The sequence below is a fragment of the Tribolium madens genome, unplaced genomic scaffold (genome assembly GCF_015345945.1).
Source record: "Tribolium madens isolate multiple individuals breed KSU strain unplaced genomic scaffold, Tmad_KSU_1.1 Scaffold_2;HRSCAF=44;Tcas5.2_LGX, whole genome shotgun sequence".
Classification (NCBI taxonomy): Eukaryota; Metazoa; Arthropoda; class Insecta; order Coleoptera; family Tenebrionidae; genus Tribolium; species Tribolium madens.
The window spans coordinates 6,840,778-6,859,674 of record NW_025400995.1 but is presented as its reverse complement, the minus strand read 5'-3'; the positions used below and the strand labels follow the sequence as shown (position 1 = coordinate 6,859,674).

The window sequence follows — 18,897 nt, the reverse complement described above, 5'->3', positions numbered from 1 at the left end:
TGCGCATGCGTCCAGCATCTTGCAACAGGTGATTTTTATCTCGGCCGTTTTCAATTTTCTTCATCCCAACAAAAAAAATACAAAATTCGTAAAACCCGAATTGTTTGACTGTTTGGAAACAAACACAAAACTGTTTTATTATTTTTTATTAATTGATAACAACTAGTAATACAAATTGTAATAGAATTTTATAAAAATATATTATCCATTCTGTTAATAAATAAAAATCAGCTTTATGAGTATTGCACTATGAAATAAGAGACGGTTGTATATCTTCAGTTGCGACCGAAAGTACGTCCGCATTAATACTGTTATAATTGGGGACGTTTTCATATCCTAAAGGGTCTGGAAAGTGCTAAAGTAACCTTTGGCAGTAACTGAAACCCAAATACCAACCTCCTCTTACTTTCTTAAGGAAAGATATCACAGCTAAAGCTCCAAGAAGTGCCGACCCTCCACACACATACGTCAATACGTCTCTATAGTATCCCGTATTGGAAGAATCCTTATGCCTGAAAATCAAAATTTAACCCTTCCCCGCCCCTATGACACACTTACAAATCTTGGATAATCACAACAGCGATCCCATTTGCAAGTTTATCAGTAAAACTCATAATTCCGTATACGAAAGCACCACTACTTGTCTTATCACCGATAAGATCCGCAGTAATACCAAGACTAGTAACAAGGGTTATAGAACCACCGGACCCTGAAAACTCGACTGAATATTTTCCGAAAAATAAATTTGATTTTTACCGATCAAAACTGCAATTATGTAAATTTGGGACGACTTTAATTCATCATTGGAGCCACACTTGATCCAAATACAGGCAGCAACCCCCATTATAACACCCAAAATGTATGAGAGCTTCCGGCCCAAACAGCGATTTAATTTTTCAATAGTCATTGAGGTTATGAAACTTCCGATAAACATAATTAAAGGGATCAGGGCTAAAGCACTTGCTGCCATATCAAGGGTCTCGTGGAGATACAAAGGGATGAAAACTTGAGTCAAATTGACAAAAAGTCGGGTCGACATGTACACTACTGCAACCTGGGAGGGATATTCTCGCAGCCTGTATTTTGTTTTTCAATACCTGATAGACTTCAACTGAGCGTAAAATATCCGCAATTGGGGTCCGCAGCGACGTCCCCCTGACATCATTGCTACCAGAAGCGCCTTCCTCTTTGACAAATACGTGAAATATCACCGAACAAAAAATCCCCAGAGTTAGGCCTGTCCAAACAACATGTTGGAATTTGGGGGCATCCCCCGGCCCGATTTTTGACTCCTCTCCACTACTTATATGCAAAATACCCCACGTTATGACATAAACTAAGAGATTCGAAACGACCGTAAAACAATATCTGAAATAAACTGTAGTAAATACGACTAGTCACTTGTTTGCGTTACCTAATAGCAGTGAGTTTGGTGCGGTCGTGCTCATTTGGAGTTAATTCCGGTATGAGGGAGAGATGAGAAATTTGCACAGAAGCCCACCCGAATTGGAAAATCGTGATAAAAACACAGTAGTAAAAGATTTGGGCCCATTGGTGACTATCTTTACAGCCTATACAAGGAGAGAAAATGAAGGGAAAAGTCACTACGACGCATACAGTGCCGACTAAATGCCAAGTTTTTCGCCTTCCGTATCGGCACAGCCAGAAATTGTCGGACTGGTCGGAGTGGAACCCCACAAAGGGGGTGGAGACAGCGTCTGCGACCTATTTGACTGTAATTTTTGGGAGTACAAAAACCAAAATTGCATTACCTGGCCAACGAGGAGCATAAAACCAGCCTGCCAGTTATTGAATTGTAGAACTAGGTGGAAAAATACGAGTAAATAGGTAAACCACATGGACGCACACACATCGTTTAAAACGTGCCCCACACCGTAGGCAAGTTGTAGTTTTAAGGGTAGTCGCCGGTAAACTTCCGTATATTCGTTACTTAACAAGTGTTGACTACTAACTTCCATTGTTACAGCTACTAAAATTAGAAAATGCTCTGATTCACATTAAAACTGCGTTATCAGCTTCGTATAAACATAAATAAACATAAATAGGGTAATTATTTTTATCGATTTCGTGCAATTCGTAGTGTGACTTACATTTGTGGAGTAATTTTAATTTAATGAACCACCCCTAACCTTTCCCAAACATTATTATATAAACATTGTAGATAAGGAAAAAATATTAAAAAATAATAATATTTACAATCGAGTGACAAGTCATTACGAATTCTGTCAAAAAACGCGCCACCAACCGGATGAAATAAACATCACTATTGGGTTTAAAAAAGCGCGCGCGTATCACTGATTAATTTTCTCATTCGTGATAAACTGATAAATTACAGTTGGGTGTTTTCTGGGAATTGAAATGCTAATTACGATAATAAAAAACATTTATTCTAGCATACAATTATTATTAGGCAGTTGATAAATATTGATACAAATCTTTCGTTACAAAAACAGAGTTTTAACCCTCAACAGGGCCATTACTGCATGAGACAGCCCAAAAACGTAATCTACGATATATCCACATATGGTACATTGAAATTATTAGAGCCTAAGAAACATATTTTTCACAATTCATGGGTCTTAGTAAATGCAAAAACAAAGTAAATGGTGAATGATATATACAACACCAAGACCCACAAGCCGTTAAGCGAATAAAAGCTTAAAACTATGTTCAGTCTGACCAGAAATCTGGAGCCAGAGCTGATCTGTTGTTCAATTCCTATTGTTTACGAAGGTTTTTTTTTTGAATTGCACAATACTTCATATTGCATAGATAATAATACAATACAAATAGAAAATATCAAATAAAATACTTTATAAGTTACAACATAAAATATCACTTTGATGAGATTAGCTAAATAAAATTGAATTACAAAAATGTGCAGGGTGGCATAGGCCATCAACATCCAGACTAGAAATTAGCTTGGCACACCCCAATATTTGTCATGCAGCGCATCACACGAATTGAGACTCAGTTCCATACTCATTCTGGACAATCTTTATATTGTACTAATCCAATTATAGTCATGTTAATAAAGCTGTTTTTTTTTTAACTTTTCAATACCCAAGTTACTGTATAATACAAGTTCAATACTATCATAAAAATAATACAATGATAATAGGAACATTAATATTATCTGAGTAATGGACACAGCAGCCATTGCCACAATCTCGTTGATATTTAGGAGGGCAACAAATTTTTGAACGGATGTTACACTTACTACTCTAGAAAAGACATTAATAACTGAATGTGGGGAATTTACATTAAACACAGATCATTAAATAAAGGCTTACACACAAGCACTTTCTCAATTCCTCACATACTAATTTTATAAAATTTTTCATACTACATACTAGTTTTTTTTTATTAATGAAACATCCTACAGTAATTGTAAAAATACAAATCACCACTGGTGTCACAAAAATTATTAATAAGGTATCACACAGTAATTATTAACATCTTTGGATCAAAAATTGTAAATTCTAGTACTAGTAACATCTTAAAATAATTTTTTGACACATCTCTACTGCAAATACGTTAATTACAAAATCAAGGCCTCTCCAAATATAACAACAAATGATGGAATGCCAGAAAATCAGATTACTATAGCAAATTGTGCGTTTTTGGCATGTTATTATATTACTAAACCATTACAAAAGCCTCTTTGCCACAAAACAGGAATGGGTATTGATTAATCATCGTTTGTACAATATCCTCCAAATAGGGTCTCATCTGCTCAAACCTCCCCATATCGCTGAACTCGATCGGTAACAACGTCGGCCACCAACAAATCGCCAAATTCTTACTATCCATATTATTCAACTTCGAATTTTCCGCAACCCTAAAACCACAAAAATCACCCTCAAACTAAACACAACCCCTAAAAACCTACTTCACAAAATGTTGAAACACAAATTTTAACACTTGGAAATTAACTTTCGGTAACTTTTCCAACATACTGCGCAACGCAAGCAAACGACAACTTCTATCAGTTTTAACTTCGACGTTTCCCGTTGTAGTAGCCATCGGTTTAATCCGCGCTCCTGGAACTTAAATCAACGTTTTGGAAACCCTTAAATCACCACAAAAAAACACTACCTGCAATCTCCTCCAACTCAGACATTACATCCTCCTCAAAGAGTGGCGGTAATCTCTTAGAAACAAAATCTTTCAAAGCAGTAGCGACAGCATTAACGGGAATATCGAGCTCGTGAATGTCAACATTCGGATCTAAAAAGACTAATGAAAAAGACAAAACACCATGTGGCACCCTCACCTTCGTCAAACTTCTGGAAAAGGAGGTCCACGTGGGCCCTATTCCCCGGCACTCGATAAATACCTTCAGATTCCAACCCCTCGCTCTCAATAAATTTAACACACTTCTCCAAAAATATCGGAATGTAGTTGTTTTCGTTCTAAAATTAACGGAATTGCAATTATTCTAATAATTCTTTAAAATACTCACTTGGATAAAATCGGACAATTTCGAGGGTGCTGACGAAAGTGACAGTGCCTTTTGTTTGATTTTCTGTTGCTTCTTCTTGTCCCTTTCTTTTTCCTTATCGGCAACTTTCCTCAACTTTTCTTCTTTCAGCCGACGTTGCTTTTCAAGCTTTGAATCATCTTTAGCTTTCTGTTTTTCCCTTTTTCTTAATAGCTTCTCCCTGTCTGACTCCTTCATTTTTGGCAATACCCCAAACTGTTGAAACAAATTAGCAATTTGTACAATTTTATAAATTATATGTTACCATCGGTGAATTATTGTCTCGCGGCGATGAGACATCCAAACTAGACTCATCATCGTGTATAATACCATAAGAATTTGGTTTAATCGAAAATAAATCAGGGGAATGCAATTGGATATTTAAGTTGTGAGTGTTATGCAATTCCGACACAGGCACGCGTTTCTTTAAACTAAAAGATCGCTTTTGGGAGAAACGATTGCGACTATCGGCTGTCCCCGTTCTGACTTGCTCGGCATCGCTGCCTTCGGACGAATCCGAATTTGATTCACTTCCCACTAAAACAGTTATTCAAGAATAATCAAAAACCGATTGTTTTCCCCCACCATTTGTCTTCTCAGGATCCAAATCCACATGTGGCGTTGAATGCACTGATGGTAGCGTGAATCCTCCAAGTTGGGGCACTCTGGGAGGCTGCACCGGGATAGCAGTGCGCTTTTTACGTTGTCTTTTGTGAGTACCCGACTTCCGGTTTACTTTCGAATAGACTTCGCTCGCTCGTTGCCTCCGTTCGAGGCTGCTCCATTCGCTATCTGTATCAGAATAAGCTGAAACTTTTTTTCATTTTTTACGGTTATTTCAACTGTTATAAACTCACATGGCTGGCCTTTCTCCCTGCGTTGTCTCAATTTTGATTTACCGCTGACTGCGTCCTGCACCAAAGTGTACATGTATTCAGCATCTGGCGGATACATGTTGTGCACCATATCTTTGACCTGCGCATATTCACATCCTAAATCAACTACCTCTGGTGTGGCTAATGGAGCATTTCCAAAATTAGTATTGCGTATATCTTTGCCACTTACGTTCATCCGAGCTATAGCTTCCGTCACAACTGAATAATTTTTCAAATTGAGCTTTCCCGGTTGCTAAAAAAAATAACAAACGTCAAATTGGCCATTCAGAATTTTTTACTATTGGAAACAAATTGACAGTTTTTTTTTTTAATTTTGAAGAACTTTCTTTAAAAAACAACCATACTGGGCTGTAACTTCCCCATAATCTATTAATTTCCCAAATCGGGTTTTTGTTATTTTTTTATTATTACTACACAATTAACAAATTGGATCAGTATTTAATTGAAACTATAAATTATCACTACGATATATTTTGCGCAGTAAAAAAAATAAATGATAAGTAAAGCATGTTCAATATAAAAGTGAAAAGTAGAAAAATTACAGTAGATCCAGTTAGATCTATATAACTTCAATTTCCGCAGTAAAAATAATAAACGATCAGTATCTTTAGTCAAAATTAGTAAAATAACAGAAAAATTTAGGGAACAAATTTATTTTCAGTCAATGTAGGGTCTCTGGGCAAATATATTATTTATTATTGTATTTCTAAACATTTATTATTTTACTGAGCAATTTTACTGAGTTTATTACTTTGTGTACTAAGCAGAACTCGCATCCAATGCAAAAATAAAGCAAAAACACATTTCAACACTAACACAGCAAATACTACTTTTGCATCAGTTTTTTAAAGAGTAAACGAATGAAAATTTAATTTAGTGACGGGCGAATTTATTACATTTTTAGTAAAGGTTTTATTAAAGTTTGTTTACAAATATGTTAAAGCACATTTTAAAAATTTAGAAATAAATGTATGAATTTTTTAATTTTAAATGGAGTGTCAAGCGCTGAAAACAAATACTATCTTTTAACTTAATTATTTTTGTTATTTGCTTTGTTCTGCACTTATTATTTTTGAAGAAACTTTAATTTGATTGATACATTCACATTACCGCTGCTTTTATTTGACTTTTGGACATTTGACTTTTTTACGTCTATTTAGTATTATCGATAATTTTGTGTATGTTTTTTTCAGAATTATTCAGCAAAGATGCAAAAACTTTGCCAATAAAAGCCACGAATAACGTTAAACAAAGTTCCAATTCAGGATACAGCCTCTTTGTTTCCCCTCTTCTAATGGCCTGCAGCAAAAAACATGTTAAATTACTTTTCCAACAAAACTTAAACCCCTCTAATTTCGAAATTTTTATACAGTATGTCCCCGGATTGAGTTTACAAGAAGAAAAAAAAAAATCTTTGATTTTACGCGAAAACTGTACAGGAAAAACATTTTTTGCTTTACCTGAAACGAGCAAATCTGTAATTAAAACTTCATTATGCTGATTCAGTGAAAAGAAAAGTTAATTTTTCTCTTGATTTTGGACTTGGAATAATTTTTTTTTGCTTTTTAAGTCCAATCACATTGGCGGTTTTATTATTTTGACAATGATGTCACTTTGACAAATTAATTTACGATAAGAAAAAATGTTTGTAAAAAACATAATTTTAATAAATAGCAACTCAAAGAAACAGCTTTAAGATAAAAAACAAAGTAATTTTTAACAAGAACTATCATTATTTAAATAATAAATTAATTGTCAAAGTGACATATAATTAATAAAACCGCCAATGTGATAGGACTTAAAAAGCAGAGAAAAATAAGTCGAAAATCAAAAGAAAAAAAATTCTTTTTCACAGAATCAGAATAATGAAGTTGTTTTAAGTACAGATTTGTTCGTTTCAGGTGAAGCAAAAAATATTTTTCCTTTGCAATTTTGGTGTAATATCAAAGATAAAAAAAAATTCCTCTTGTAAACTCGGGGGATAACTGTAGATAGAACTTTTTTAACATTGTCTCGCATATTTCTCGTATCTTATTTTAATTAGAATTTTTCTCTGGGGCGCAAGTTCTGAAACACCTATCTTTTCTATGAACACTTTTTTTCTACTGGGCATTTATTATTTTTATCTACGACCATTAATTAATACGTTTGTTATGTAACTATGAGTCTGTTTATAGAGGCTTCATTAAGTTAATTGCAATCAAAATCAAATTAACTGGTCACGTGAACAAATTGAACCAACCAGATGCTCGGATTCACGTGCTAATAGCGCATTAACTTTTAACAAGGAATTTATTTTTAATTCACCTTCTATAAACCGACCCTATATGCTACTCATAAGTTACAACCGTGACTTATTATAGGTCACGTGTGACTAACTTATTATAAACTACAGATCTGCCATTATAATAAATATAAATTTTGTAAATAGAAATTGTTCTTTTAAAATAGATCGTAGATAAAACGTCGTATTTGATTCGCACATAATGGCTATTATAATTCACTCAGATGATTTACCCGCCGTTGGCTCGTGTATAAATTTCATTCTCTTGAATTATAGCCTTCATTATGTGCTCATTAAAGAATATACTATTAATGAACATATATTATTTAACTTTATGTGTATTACTTTTATTGAACAAAAATACTTGACGTTTAAGTACAATATAATGCATTTAATTTGTTCCCAATCAAATTTGATCATTTAGTACTTTTCTCAACCGCAGTTGGATATAAATCTGATAAACTTCAAATTTTTAACCTAACTTTCGCATTGTGCTTACTTTTAACGTTTGCGAGATTCCTTTGGGCCTGGATTCCGACACGGTGACGTGTCTTCGTCCAGTCGTAAACGCATGTTGGCCGTAATTATTCCAAGCACTGCCGGAAATGGACACTGGTTGATCCCCTTCACCATCTATTAAACAAAAATCCCAATTATTATCCTCAATCACACAGAAATTCACATTTGCACAATCAAAATCACCTGAATCATGAGTTGCTAGTGATTCTCTTGATCCACTAATGTCAGCTGCATGAATTGATCAGTGTTTATTTAATAAAAAATAAGTAAATAAAATTATCGCGACACTTACATGTAATCTCATCTAGACTTGTTTGCGATGCGGATAGCATTGGACCTCTTTTCGGAATGCGTGAAATAAGTGGGTGGTCAGGTGGGGCTGGTTCTGGTGGAGTGGTTGGTGGTGGATACACCTGGAAGCCTGGAGAAACAATAAAACAAAAATAAGACATCACAGTGACAAACCTTGATGTAGTGAACGTTTTTTCGTAATATCACCGTTTTCGTTCCCGTACATGTAAATGTGGGAATACTTATCACTATGATCACTGGAACTGAGCCTTTCGTCGGGTCCGTTCAGTTCGTAATTTTCACTCCCGCTACTAAAACAAACAATGAATCTCATTGTTTCGAGCTCAGTCGAGACACAAACCCGTCGTTTAATTTCAACTGGTAGCTCTCATGTCTAGGTGGCGGTAGTGGATGGCCGTGTCGTTGAGATCTTGGGTGTTCTAAAGTGCCTTCACCACTATCATCCAAACCTGAAGGTTCTTCCATATGGAATGCCTGCTCAATTTCTGGCTTTTTCTCCCAAACTTCTTTGAAAAATGGTGTAAAAAAGGCAGCTGCAATATTCGGTTTAATGCAAGTTTTGAGTTAACAAAAAACACAAACTTTTTTGCTGGCTCGACGAAGATGTGGTCATAAAATGTGCGTGGAGTCGATCAGCAGTGGCGTTACCTTCGGTAATTAAAAGATGACTCAAGTCATTATTAAAAAACGCGTTCGCTCCTCCGGAATCAGTAACCGCCAAAATTTGTATTGGCAAGTTTGGAATATTCATAGAAAATGCACTGGAAATTACGATTTAATAAACTTCACTTAAGTGATTGAATATTACTTTAAAGTAGCTAAAGATGCTTTTCTTTTTGTGGAATAGACTAAAATAAATCCGTGGACGAGTTCATCGCGGAATGCATTGGCTCCGTGGAATGATGAAACAATAACTTCTACTTTTCGTTTTGAATCGCCCAAAAATGTCTCTAAGATAATACTTCTTTCTGCCGATAAAAAGCAACACTGGTGTGATAAAAGCGGCGCTAAAACGTTTTCTATTGAATAAGAATCGCCGCAAAACGTGCACATTATAATTCTGAAAAATATATTAATCAATTAATGAAGATGTTTTACGTGACTTGTACCTAATATCAGGTTCGACACATTCAATAACAGATTGGTAAATATTTAAAAAACCTGCCCTATGGTGAATACTTTGAACAAGTTGGTGTAATGCATCAGAAACTAACTGTTCTTCACTAATCTGGTCGAGACAAACATCCATAAAAGGACACTGTAAACTATAAGAAAAATAATCAATGATTGGTGGCGAAACTGCAAGTGTGACATACCTATCAGCTAAGCTTTGGCCTTCCTCTCTTAATTTTATCACATCTTTTTCTTCAATATATGAGTCTTGTAGAAACATCAACACAATTGGTAATCCTTGAAACGGAAGTTTATCTTCCTGTTCCAAATTAGATAACAATGTTTTTTCTAAACTTTCCCGAATATATTCGAAAGATTCAGCGTTTGAATATACACAGAAACTTCCATGCGGTACAAAATCGGCGGTACGAAATGAATTATGAGGCAAACTAACATCTCCGTTTATAATTCTATAATCCAAACTGTAAAACTGACAGTCTATTTCGTACTCATCGTCCTCACATTGGGCCTAAAATTTTAATTAAACCATCAAAAAAAAAAAAAAAAAAAAAAAAAAAAACATAAAACTTACTCGAATTTTAGCTGCCAAATTCTCAGCCAAGTTGTCCGCCCCAAGAATGAGTAGATGAAGCTGATTATTGTCTGAACTTATTAACCATTGGTTACTGTGGTTCCAAGAAGAGGGTCTAAAATATATTTAATTCATTTTTAAACAGGTTATAAAATCACAAATACCTATGAGCCTTTGTAGCCAAGATTCGTTCTATTAACGCGTCCATACAATTGGGAAATGCTGGACAATGTTCTCTAATTGGACAATGAATAAAACCTAAGTGTTGAAAAAGCATTACTTTTCTATCTTGATCCAACCGATCCAACATCTTATATCTAAATTAAAATAATAACAATTATAGTTTGTCGACTATAACCACTATAAAAATTTTACCTAAAATCATCTTGTAATACATCTATAATCTCTTTAATATCATCTTGTGTTATTGTTCCTGTTGGTGCGATACTTTTAAAATGATAGAATAAATCGGCGTGTTCCAGAAGAAGTTCCTGAATTATAGTTATAAGTTTGCAAGCTCCGCGCCCTGGTTTACTCACTTGAAAATTATGTTTGGCGTTTTCAATTAGTTCCCTTTGATGTGCATCGTAGATTTGTTGGCAGTCGTGTTCCGACAAGGCTTCAAAACATTCCCTCCCCATGAACAAAACCCTAACTTCTGATAAATGTTTTCCAGGAGTCACATAACCAGTATCCTCAAGTAGCTGCTTAAACTGTTTCTTCCATCTACAACAAAATGAACATTGCGATAAAGAAATTACGCGGAGTAGCACCTCTCACCTCTTTGGCATCCTTTATTAATCAGCAAAACAAAAAGAAAGAGCTATTAGTGAATATGTTAATAAATATGAATAAAATTTTTTTAGTTATGTTAAAACAAACACCCAAGTCCCTACAAACATGAATATATCATACTCTAGTCGCTTCTGCTCCTGTTGAAGGACATTAATGTGGTTTTTGAAGACAGTTTCGGCGTCACTTATTTCTAAAACATCGAACGGAATTCGCGTCTCCTCGTTATCTGACTCTAGTTCGCACTCAGTCCATGGCATATCTTCAGGACATTCGTAAAAATATTGGGTGAAATCTGGGTGCGATTTCAGGTACTGCTGAACAGATGGCCAATCACTTAGAAAAACAAAAATCGTTAAACAAAAATAATCGCCGGTTCGGTTTGTTACCTATCAGTTAAAGTGTTGATATCAGGGACTAGTTCGTGTAAAACATCAGGCAACATCTCCATGTAGTGTGCAATCCGCTTGGCGAGTTGCTCGTCTTTTAATTTCTTAATATGTCGCCTAAATAATCTCTGGGTTCCATCTAAACCGAATAATTGAACGAAATAAATCCACTCTTTATGCGAGTTTAATTTTTTTACGGTGTGCGACCAAAGGGCTCGACAGTCCGTCACGTGGAGCCTTATGAGTCTCATGAAGGCCTCGCTGGCTACATCCATCAATTCCTTGCGAGCTCGGGCAGCCTCCCCATAAGGGATTATCTTAGATCTGACTTTACTCCTGTCGATTATTTGTGCTAACAACATAAACGCCAAGTCGACGTTAACGTTATCGTGAGCAGATGTCTCAACCAACGGTACTGCGCCCTTGTAGTCTTTCCGTTGGATCAGTTTATCGGCCTCTCGGACAAACAATTCGTTAGCATCGTCGTTTTTTGTTGTGACAAATACAACAGGCTTTTTAGTTTTAACTAAATTATTCAAGATCGCCGCAACTATTTCTACTTGTTTTTCTAAAGATCTGCTTGGCACAATACTGACATCAAAAACACATATAAACCCGTCTATATTTAATTTCCCATCCGGCAAAACTTTCTGCTCATACTCTTTCTCAATGCCCAACTGATTTTTGCAAATGTACATCAACTTCTCCGCCGATTGGATTTTTGTTGCCGCACACCGTTTTATATAAGGCTCCATCTTTCCGCCTACAAAACAAATTTGAAAACTTTTTTTTCACAACAAATACCAACCTTTAAAAGGCTGAAAAGACGCATCATCTATAAATTCAGTTTGCTCAATCACACTAAATTGGTAGTCGATTCCTTCCTCTGATGTTTTAATCACCTCACCCCAGTATAAAAAATGGTCGTTATTAACGACACGGCCGCTGAAGTCCGTCTAAAAAATCAAAACTGGCAACACTGCAAACAACGTGGCAACAGCTGAAAGCCGGTAAAGTCGCAATCTTCGACTTTACCGACCTTGCAAGAATCTCATCTTATCAGAATATCAATCAAAACATTAAATGATTTATTGCTTTCCGATTTCTAATGTTTACAAATACAGTTTTAATTCTATACATATAAATAAAAAAGTTAGCTCGAAACAATTACTATTTTTGCCAAATGTCAAAGTAGTTGTTTTAAACAAAATGCGTTTTTGGTTGCAAGTGTTACCTGACTCAGGACTGAGATATGGTCGACGTTGTAGTCATCCGCGTGTGATCTCATGAAGCGGTTACAAAGGCAAGACTTTCCGACTCCTGCGTGCCCCTTGTCTTTTTCCATGCCAGACAGCCCCACAACGGCTACATTAATTGTACGTACAATGTCTGCTTTTCGTGCCATGTTAGCAATGGTCTTTTATCAACTCCTATGTGTCATAACGTTGACGATAAATAGTCATTTGAATAATCTAAAAGTGGTATCTGGTAGTAATTTTAATGATTTATTTACGTTAAGTTACGAGGACAGTTAATTTTTGAGGTAAATAAGCAAAAGAGTGAAGTTTTCCATGTAACTCTGGTATGGGAAATATGTGGGATTGATTTGTTGGTGGGCTTAGGGTATGACAATTTGAAATTTAGCTTGAATTGGGATGATAATGACAATGTTGGTTCAAGTATAATAAAGCACTTAATGGGGCAGTTAGTTATGATGGAATAATTTTTGAGGTGTCAGAAGTAAATGACAAATGCTTGAATAAACTCACCTTAAGGTCCGAAATCAAGAAAATTGGTTTCCGTGGTGTTTTAAAGCTCATTTTATTCGTAACATGTGAAAAACAAGATATGCCATACCATAATTGACCTGTCACAACTTAATTGCATCGAGATTTCGCTCAATTCGGGGTAAGGGCTCGACACTGTTGATTTTTTTCAAAAAAATTCTTTACGTGATGATAACACATCAGATAGTGATATCTATAACAAAATATAACACTGTCAAATTCACATAACAGCCGACCACCCACCGCCTTAGCAAGACGCCATTACAGTATTGGGGGGAATGGGAGGAGAGAGAACGCTCAATAGTGATAGCAAGCTACTGGGATTATGGCGGGCATTCCTGGGTTCCATGTGCTCAAACGGCTCTATTTTACCTTATATTAATTACGTGGAAATTCTATTTAAGACACGCATTTCAAGCCCTTGCGCAAAAAACGTACCGATTTTGCCAAATCCACAGAAAAGACTGAATAAAAAAAAATCCTCATTTCATTGTTTCAGGATGCGCATGGGGCCGCCGAAAAATTCAAAGTATCAGTTTGATACAAATTATTCTTATCTGAATCATGTTTATTTTTTAAACTATTTATTTCATACGTGACAGTGACTTTATGTTAACACTAAACTTATTTTTGTTCTTGTTGTGAATAGATTCAAGATTTTCCTTTCCCACTCGATCAATGACGCGATTGCCCAACAAAATTTTAGAAATCTTGAAAACAATTCGTTTCATGGGAAAATTAAATAAAAACCATTCAATTTAATTTTTTAACAATAAAACAACTGTTAATTCATTTCTTCCTAAAATTCTAAAAATATTTATTAAAATTATAATAATTTACTTTCAGTATCTCTTTCTGTTTTTCTTATTCAAAGCATCAGCTTATTGATTTTATTTTTAATAATGCATATTTGAAATATCTCTAAAATAAAAGTTTACTAAGTATAAAAGTTTGTGATGTCATCAAACTCGAAAAACTCTGTCGTGACACTACTTCCAATTTTTGTATAATTTCCTCTGACATTTTACGTATGCTTAGATGGTAATAAAATTATGAGTTTCCTCGTGTCGGGTTCATCTACTCAACCGAAATGTGTTTAAATTATTCACTACTGAATAATCTTAATTTCATATGCAAATCATGTGTGATAAATTTTTAATTAAGTTATGATTAAGCGTTTTCCGAGAAAGTCACAGGTTTTAGCTCCAATTCACAAAGTTTGAATAATAAGTATTATTCTAATGACAGTAGAATTATTTATAACATTTTCTTATTCATAATTTTGAAAAGGTTAATTTTGAAGCAACTTGATGTGTTCGACATTTTAATTACCTTAATTAAGCGTCTTCAAATTGACACCTCATCGTGTCTTACTTTTAATGCGCATATTTGCCTGACACAAACTATAAATCAGTTTTTTTTTAATAAAAAAGTGTATAATTGGTTGCCTGTAAGTCAGGGGTTGGTAACAACCTTTGCTGGAAATTCTAAGTCGCCACTAAATCCTGAAGAAAGACACTGGTAAGCTATTTGTAGCATGTTTTCCTATTAAAAACAAATTCGTCTCGTGAATAATTACACACAACATGTAGTTTGCAATGGCCTTGCAAATGATAATGAAGAGTTATTATTGTTGTTACATAACTGGAAACTTATTTTCTTTAATTAATGCAAAACATCAATCGCAAAATGCGCCATTCTTAATTGTCGGTAATAAATTTTTGCACAGATGTAAATAATTTTATAGCGTTGCTATGGGCAGAGACCCTTTAAATATCATGAGTCAGCAATACGGAACTTCTCCGTTTTTCAAGGATGGGCTCTCATTGCAGTAATTGCACTTCTATTATTGTCCCTTATGTCATCCTGCAATGGTGCAATAAATAATGCAAAATGTACTATGTTAGTAAATAAATTAAATGACTAGAAATTTGAAAATTTAAATTTTGACTCAATTATGTAATTTTTGATTATTTATAAATTCTCTGCTGGGATGCTGGGGTTACTTGATAACAAAGACGTCGATGGTTTGAGAAATTTGGAATGATTTGGCGTTATTATATCTCAATTTGTCGTTATTTTCGATTTTTATTTATAATTTCTCTGCTGGGGTTACTCGATAACATACAAGCGTAGATAATATTGATCGTTATGGAAAATAAAATCATGTAGAAAATGTGTGATTTGATAGCCCGAAAGTCACAAAATTGCTGACACGACTGATTCGAGTTGATTTTGGCGCCAAAAACTGACCCATGGTCATTTCTGTGTATTTATCATGGAAAAATATGAAAAGTATGTATTTTGGACTATTGGAAAATTGTGTGCGCATGCTTTCTATGGGCGCTCTTCACCAGGTGAAACAAGATTGCCTTGATACCGGGCACCGAAAAAATGTCTCAGAGAAAGTCCCCGAGCCGAAAATTTCGTTTAAAAAAGCTTAGAAATGTCTTAGAGTTACGTAATTGTTATCTGGCTTAGCTTCCAATAGCGTCAATGTACGTAACATAGCTTGATGTTAGCGAGGTCCGCATTGGCTGCCTCTCAAGGTGTGTGCACGCCTGCCATTTAACCACTTGTTGATTACATGCTGGTGCCAAGTGAACGGGTTAGCTCCTGACCGGTCTTTCTTCCCTTGATGTCCTCTGATATAATGGCAAATCAATACCATAAACTCGAAGCAAAAGCTGTCCAAGAACTGAAGGACATCGCTAACAAAATCCGGATCCATTCGGTCAGCTCCACGCAAACGGCAAAGTCAGGGTAAGTCTGGAAAAATCATTGAAATATCATTATCCACGATTTCACGATTGCGCGGATTGGTCGTTCCGAGGCGCGAACGTAGATGGCGAAGATTCAAATTATCTTCCAATGACCATACAGTGTTACCTCCGATTGTTTTTGCGTAGAGGGAGATAAGCACTCCTGACTGATAATTTAACTTATTTAAAGCAACTACTTTTCAAACACTTATTTAGTTTCCTTTGAGTTCTCGTTTCTATTACTACTAAAATGCCGGCTCAAATCACTCAAGCTGATATCAAAGTCTTGCAAGATATTGCCAATCGAATCAGAATTCACAGTGTCACCTCCACATCGGCATGCAACTCAGGGTAAGTGCAAAAACTGGACCAATACGATTTTCCTAGAGGACGTAGAACTTTTTCTAATTTAATTTATATAGGCAAATAGCACTCTGTACTCTGTGTTAGTGCAATTAATATTATTGACCTTCTATAACGTATTATTTAACTAAGAATAGATTTAATTGATTTTAAAATATTTTCCACAATCTTACATTTTTCCGTTTCCAACGAAATTATCAATGATCCTTGTGACCTACACAATCATACCATTACATAATTAATATAGTAAATAAACTCCGGTTAAGCAACAGCTTTAATTGTCAGTGTTTTCTCCGTTTATTGTTATTTACGTTTTTTTCATGTATTTATAAAGCTTATCTAATGGAGGAAATCGAGTATTTTCATTACTGCATTACAATCGTTTTTTTGTCGCTTTGGCGGTTAAATCATTTACATATGTTTACACACAATCATAGATAAGCTTATCGTATGTAAACCCTATCGAATTTCCCAAAGTAATCCCGACTAGTTTTGTGTTCGTCATTAAAAAAAAAAACATTTTCCGAGCTTCTATCAATAATAATAATTTTCGCAGGCATCCGACATCATGTTCGTCAATCGCCGAAATTTTATCGGTCCTCTTTTTCAACACTATGCGATACAAAATATCAGCACCCAAAGACTCCTCGAGTGACCGCTTTGTCCTTTCTAAAGGTCATGCCGCTCCAGCGTTGTACGCAGCTTGGGCTGAGGCGGGTCTTTTCCCCGTTGCTGATTTACAAAATTTGAGGAAATTGGGATCGGACCTCGAAGGTCATCCAACTCCTCGCTTGAATTTCATCGATGTAGGTACAGGATCTCTGGGCCAAGGGCTGTCCATTGCTTGCGGGATGGCCTACGTTGGTAAAAATTTCGACAAGGCCAGTTATAGGTAAGACGGGAACGTGGTTATTGCTCAAAATGTAGTGTTATTAAACATTCGGGGTTTCAGGGTGTATTGCCTTGTTGGGGATGGAGAAAGCGCTGAAGGTTCAATTTGGGAATCGCTTCATTTTGCCACTTACTACAAACTTGATAATCTTTGCGTTATTTTCGATGTTAACCGTCTTGGGCAGTCGGAACCCACTTCTCTGGGTCATGATATTGACACTTACAGGAAACGGTTGGAAGCGTTCGGTTTCAATGTTGTGGCAGTTGATGGACACGATGTTGAAGAGCTGGTGAAAGCATTTCACGTGGGGTGTAACACCAAGGGGAAACCTACTGCTATCATTGCGAAAACTTTCAAAGGGAAGAATTTCCCCAAAATTGAAGATTTGGAAAACTGGCACGGGAAACCTTTGGGAGACCAAGCCGATCGTGTCCTCCAACATCTCAAATCTCTTGTTAAAAATTCAGGGCCTTTGCAAATCCATCCACAAAAGCCTCTCACTGATGATGCTCCCGTTGTTGACATCAGCAATATTAAATTATCATCGCCTCCATCTTACAAAATGGGCGATAGTATTGCAACTAGAGTAGCCTACGGTACTGCTTTGGTCAAGCTCGCACAAAGCAATCCCCGAGTTATTGCCCTTGATGGCGATATGAAAAATTCGACATATTCAGAAGCCCTTAAAAAGTTTGACCCCACAAGATACATCGAATGTTTTATAGCCGAGCAGAATCTTGTTGGAGTTGCTATTGGTGCTACTTGTCGTGACCGCACAGTTGCCTTTGTTTCCACTTTTGCTACTTTCTTAACACGTGCTTATGATCAGGTATTTAATTTCTTCTGCATATTGGCTTTTCTAATAATGAGTTGTAGATTCGTATGGGTGCTATTTCCCAGACCAATGTTAATTTCTGCGGTTCTCATTGTGGTGTCAGTATAGGTGAAGATGGCCCAAGTCAGATGGGTTTGGAAGATATAGCTATGTTCCGTACTATCCCTGGAAGTACTGTGTTCTACCCTGCTGATGCTGTTTCGACTGAACGTGCGGTCGAATTGGCTGCAAATACAAAAGGAGTCACTTTCATCAGAACCAACAGACCGACCACTGCTGTCATTTATCCCAACAACCATGTATTCCAGGTATAGCATTTTCGAAATTGCGGTTTGTGCCATACTATAATCATTTCGTGTAGGTTGGCAAAGCAAACGTCGTCAAAAAGTCCAACAATGACCAACTCCTGGTTATTGGCGGAGGCGTGACTCTCCAGGAGGCCATTTCGGCCGCTAACGAATTGGCTAAAGCCGGTGTTGGTGTCCGCGTTTTGGATCTCTTCACTGTCAAGCCAATCGACAAAGAAGGTATAATTAAAAACGCAAAAGAATGCGGTGGAAGAATCCTCGTCGTTGAAGACCACTACTACGAGGGTGGTATCGGCGAAGCCGTTATTGCGGCCGTCGCTGAAGAGCGCAACATCGCTGTGAAACACGTAGCTGTGCCTAAAGTTCCCCGTTCCGGCAGCCCCACCGCCCTTTTGGACTACTACGGCCTTAACAGCAAACACATCATTAAATACGTGCAAGAAGCAATGAAGTTGTAATTTTATCATGTTTGTAAATGGACATGGGTTGTATACATTCCATTGAAATTTTAATAAAACTTATTTCTGAATTGCTGACTTGGGATTTTTG

The 18,897-nt window shown here is 36.1% G+C and overlaps 3 protein-coding genes across 14 annotated transcripts; 1 reads left to right on the top strand and 2 right to left on the bottom strand.

The window, feature by feature from the left end:
* Positions 1-131: 131 nt before the first annotated feature.
* On the bottom strand, positions 132-2,251 carry LOC123006331 (major facilitator superfamily domain-containing protein 12-like). Of its 4 annotated transcripts, none has more exons than XM_044400741.1 (8): positions 2,112-2,251; positions 1,773-1,990; positions 1,415-1,725; positions 1,098-1,368; positions 757-1,054; positions 559-709; positions 397-512; positions 132-355 (listed from the first exon to the last, which is right to left on the bottom strand). In XM_044400741.1, exons 2-8 carry the CDS (start codon positions 1,977-1,979, stop codon positions 330-332), a joined length of 1,380 nt encoding a protein of 459 aa, XP_044256676.1. In that variant the 5' UTR covers positions 1,980-1,990; positions 2,112-2,251; the 3' UTR covers positions 132-329. The 4 variants fall into 4 exon arrangements, with proteins under 4 accessions (XP_044256676.1, XP_044256673.1, XP_044256675.1 ...); XM_044400738.1 differs by having other exon boundaries at positions 132-345; XM_044400740.1 differs by having other exon boundaries at positions 132-336.
* A 135-nt stretch (positions 2,252-2,386) lies between these two features.
* LOC123006858 (rho GTPase-activating protein 190) lies at positions 2,387-13,554 on the bottom strand. 8 transcript variants are annotated; one of them, XM_044401724.1, is made up of 29 exons: positions 13,432-13,554; positions 13,171-13,381; positions 12,636-12,873; positions 12,210-12,357; positions 11,402-12,164; positions 11,136-11,348; positions 11,001-11,012; positions 10,760-10,946; positions 10,596-10,711; positions 10,385-10,537; positions 10,221-10,335; positions 9,832-10,157; positions 9,625-9,780; positions 9,324-9,575; positions 9,098-9,276; positions 8,856-9,048; positions 8,669-8,805; positions 8,496-8,624; positions 8,387-8,431; positions 8,184-8,317; positions 5,570-5,632; positions 5,362-5,479; positions 5,090-5,317; positions 4,770-5,041; positions 4,487-4,720; positions 4,298-4,436; positions 4,120-4,251; positions 3,914-4,070; positions 2,387-3,862 (listed from the first exon to the last, which is right to left on the bottom strand). In XM_044401724.1, exons 3-29 carry the CDS (start codon positions 12,804-12,806, stop codon positions 3,664-3,666), a joined length of 4,971 nt encoding a protein of 1,656 aa, XP_044257659.1. In that variant the 5' UTR covers positions 12,807-12,873; positions 13,171-13,381; positions 13,432-13,554; the 3' UTR covers positions 2,387-3,663. The 8 variants fall into 8 exon arrangements, with proteins under 8 accessions (XP_044257659.1, XP_044257661.1, XP_044257662.1 ...); XM_044401726.1 differs by having other exon boundaries at positions 5,090-5,311; XM_044401727.1 differs by having other exon boundaries at positions 5,090-5,296.
* Positions 13,555-15,653: 2,099 nt separating this feature from the next.
* Positions 15,654-18,877, top strand: LOC123006862 (transketolase-like protein 2). Of its 2 annotated transcripts, none has more exons than XM_044401741.1 (5): positions 15,654-15,951; positions 16,870-17,205; positions 17,266-18,034; positions 18,082-18,348; positions 18,402-18,877. In XM_044401741.1, the coding sequence occupies exons 1-5, from the start codon at positions 15,827-15,829 to the stop codon at positions 18,804-18,806; spliced, it is 1,902 nt and encodes a 633-aa protein (XP_044257676.1). In that variant the 5' UTR covers positions 15,654-15,826; the 3' UTR covers positions 18,807-18,877. The 2 variants fall into 2 exon arrangements, with proteins under 2 accessions (XP_044257676.1, XP_044257677.1); XM_044401742.1 differs by lacking the exon at positions 15,654-15,951 and adding an exon at positions 16,030-16,301.
* The last annotated feature ends 20 nt before the right edge of the window (positions 18,878-18,897 follow it).

Bases quoted from the DNA above. Each gene is read 5' to 3' on its own strand.
- LOC123006858 (XM_044401719.1), bottom strand. From the start codon at position 12,806: ATGGCACGAAAAGCAGACATTGTACGTACAATTAATGTAGCCGTTGTG. The intron at 12,165-12,209 runs GTTGGTATTTGT...TTTGTTTTGTAG, and splicing joins GTCTTTTCAGCCTTTTAAAG to GCGGAAAGATGGAGCCTTAT. The intron at 8,432-8,495 runs GTAAGTGTCGCG...CAATTCATGCAG, and splicing joins AAGTCTAGATGAGATTACAT to CTGACATTAGTGGATCAAGA.
- LOC123006862 (XM_044401741.1), top strand. From the start codon at position 15,827: ATGTCCTCTGATATAATGGCAAATCAATACCATAAACTCGAAGCAAAA. The intron at 15,952-16,869 runs GTAAGTCTGGAA...TAATTTTCGCAG, and splicing joins ACGCAAACGGCAAAGTCAGG to GCATCCGACATCATGTTCGT. The intron at 18,035-18,081 runs GTATTTAATTTC...AATGAGTTGTAG, and splicing joins TAACACGTGCTTATGATCAG to ATTCGTATGGGTGCTATTTC.
- LOC123006331 (XM_044400738.1), bottom strand. From the start codon at position 1,979: ATGGAAGTTAGTAGTCAACACTTGTTAAGTAACGAATATACGGAAGTT. The intron at 710-756 runs GTAAAAATCAAA...TCGAGTTTTCAG, and splicing joins CATAATTGCAGTTTTGATCG to GGTCCGGTGGTTCTATAACC. The intron at 346-396 runs GTTGGTATTTGG...AGCACTTTCCAG, and splicing joins CCTTAAGAAAGTAAGAGGAG to ACCCTTTAGGATATGAAAAC.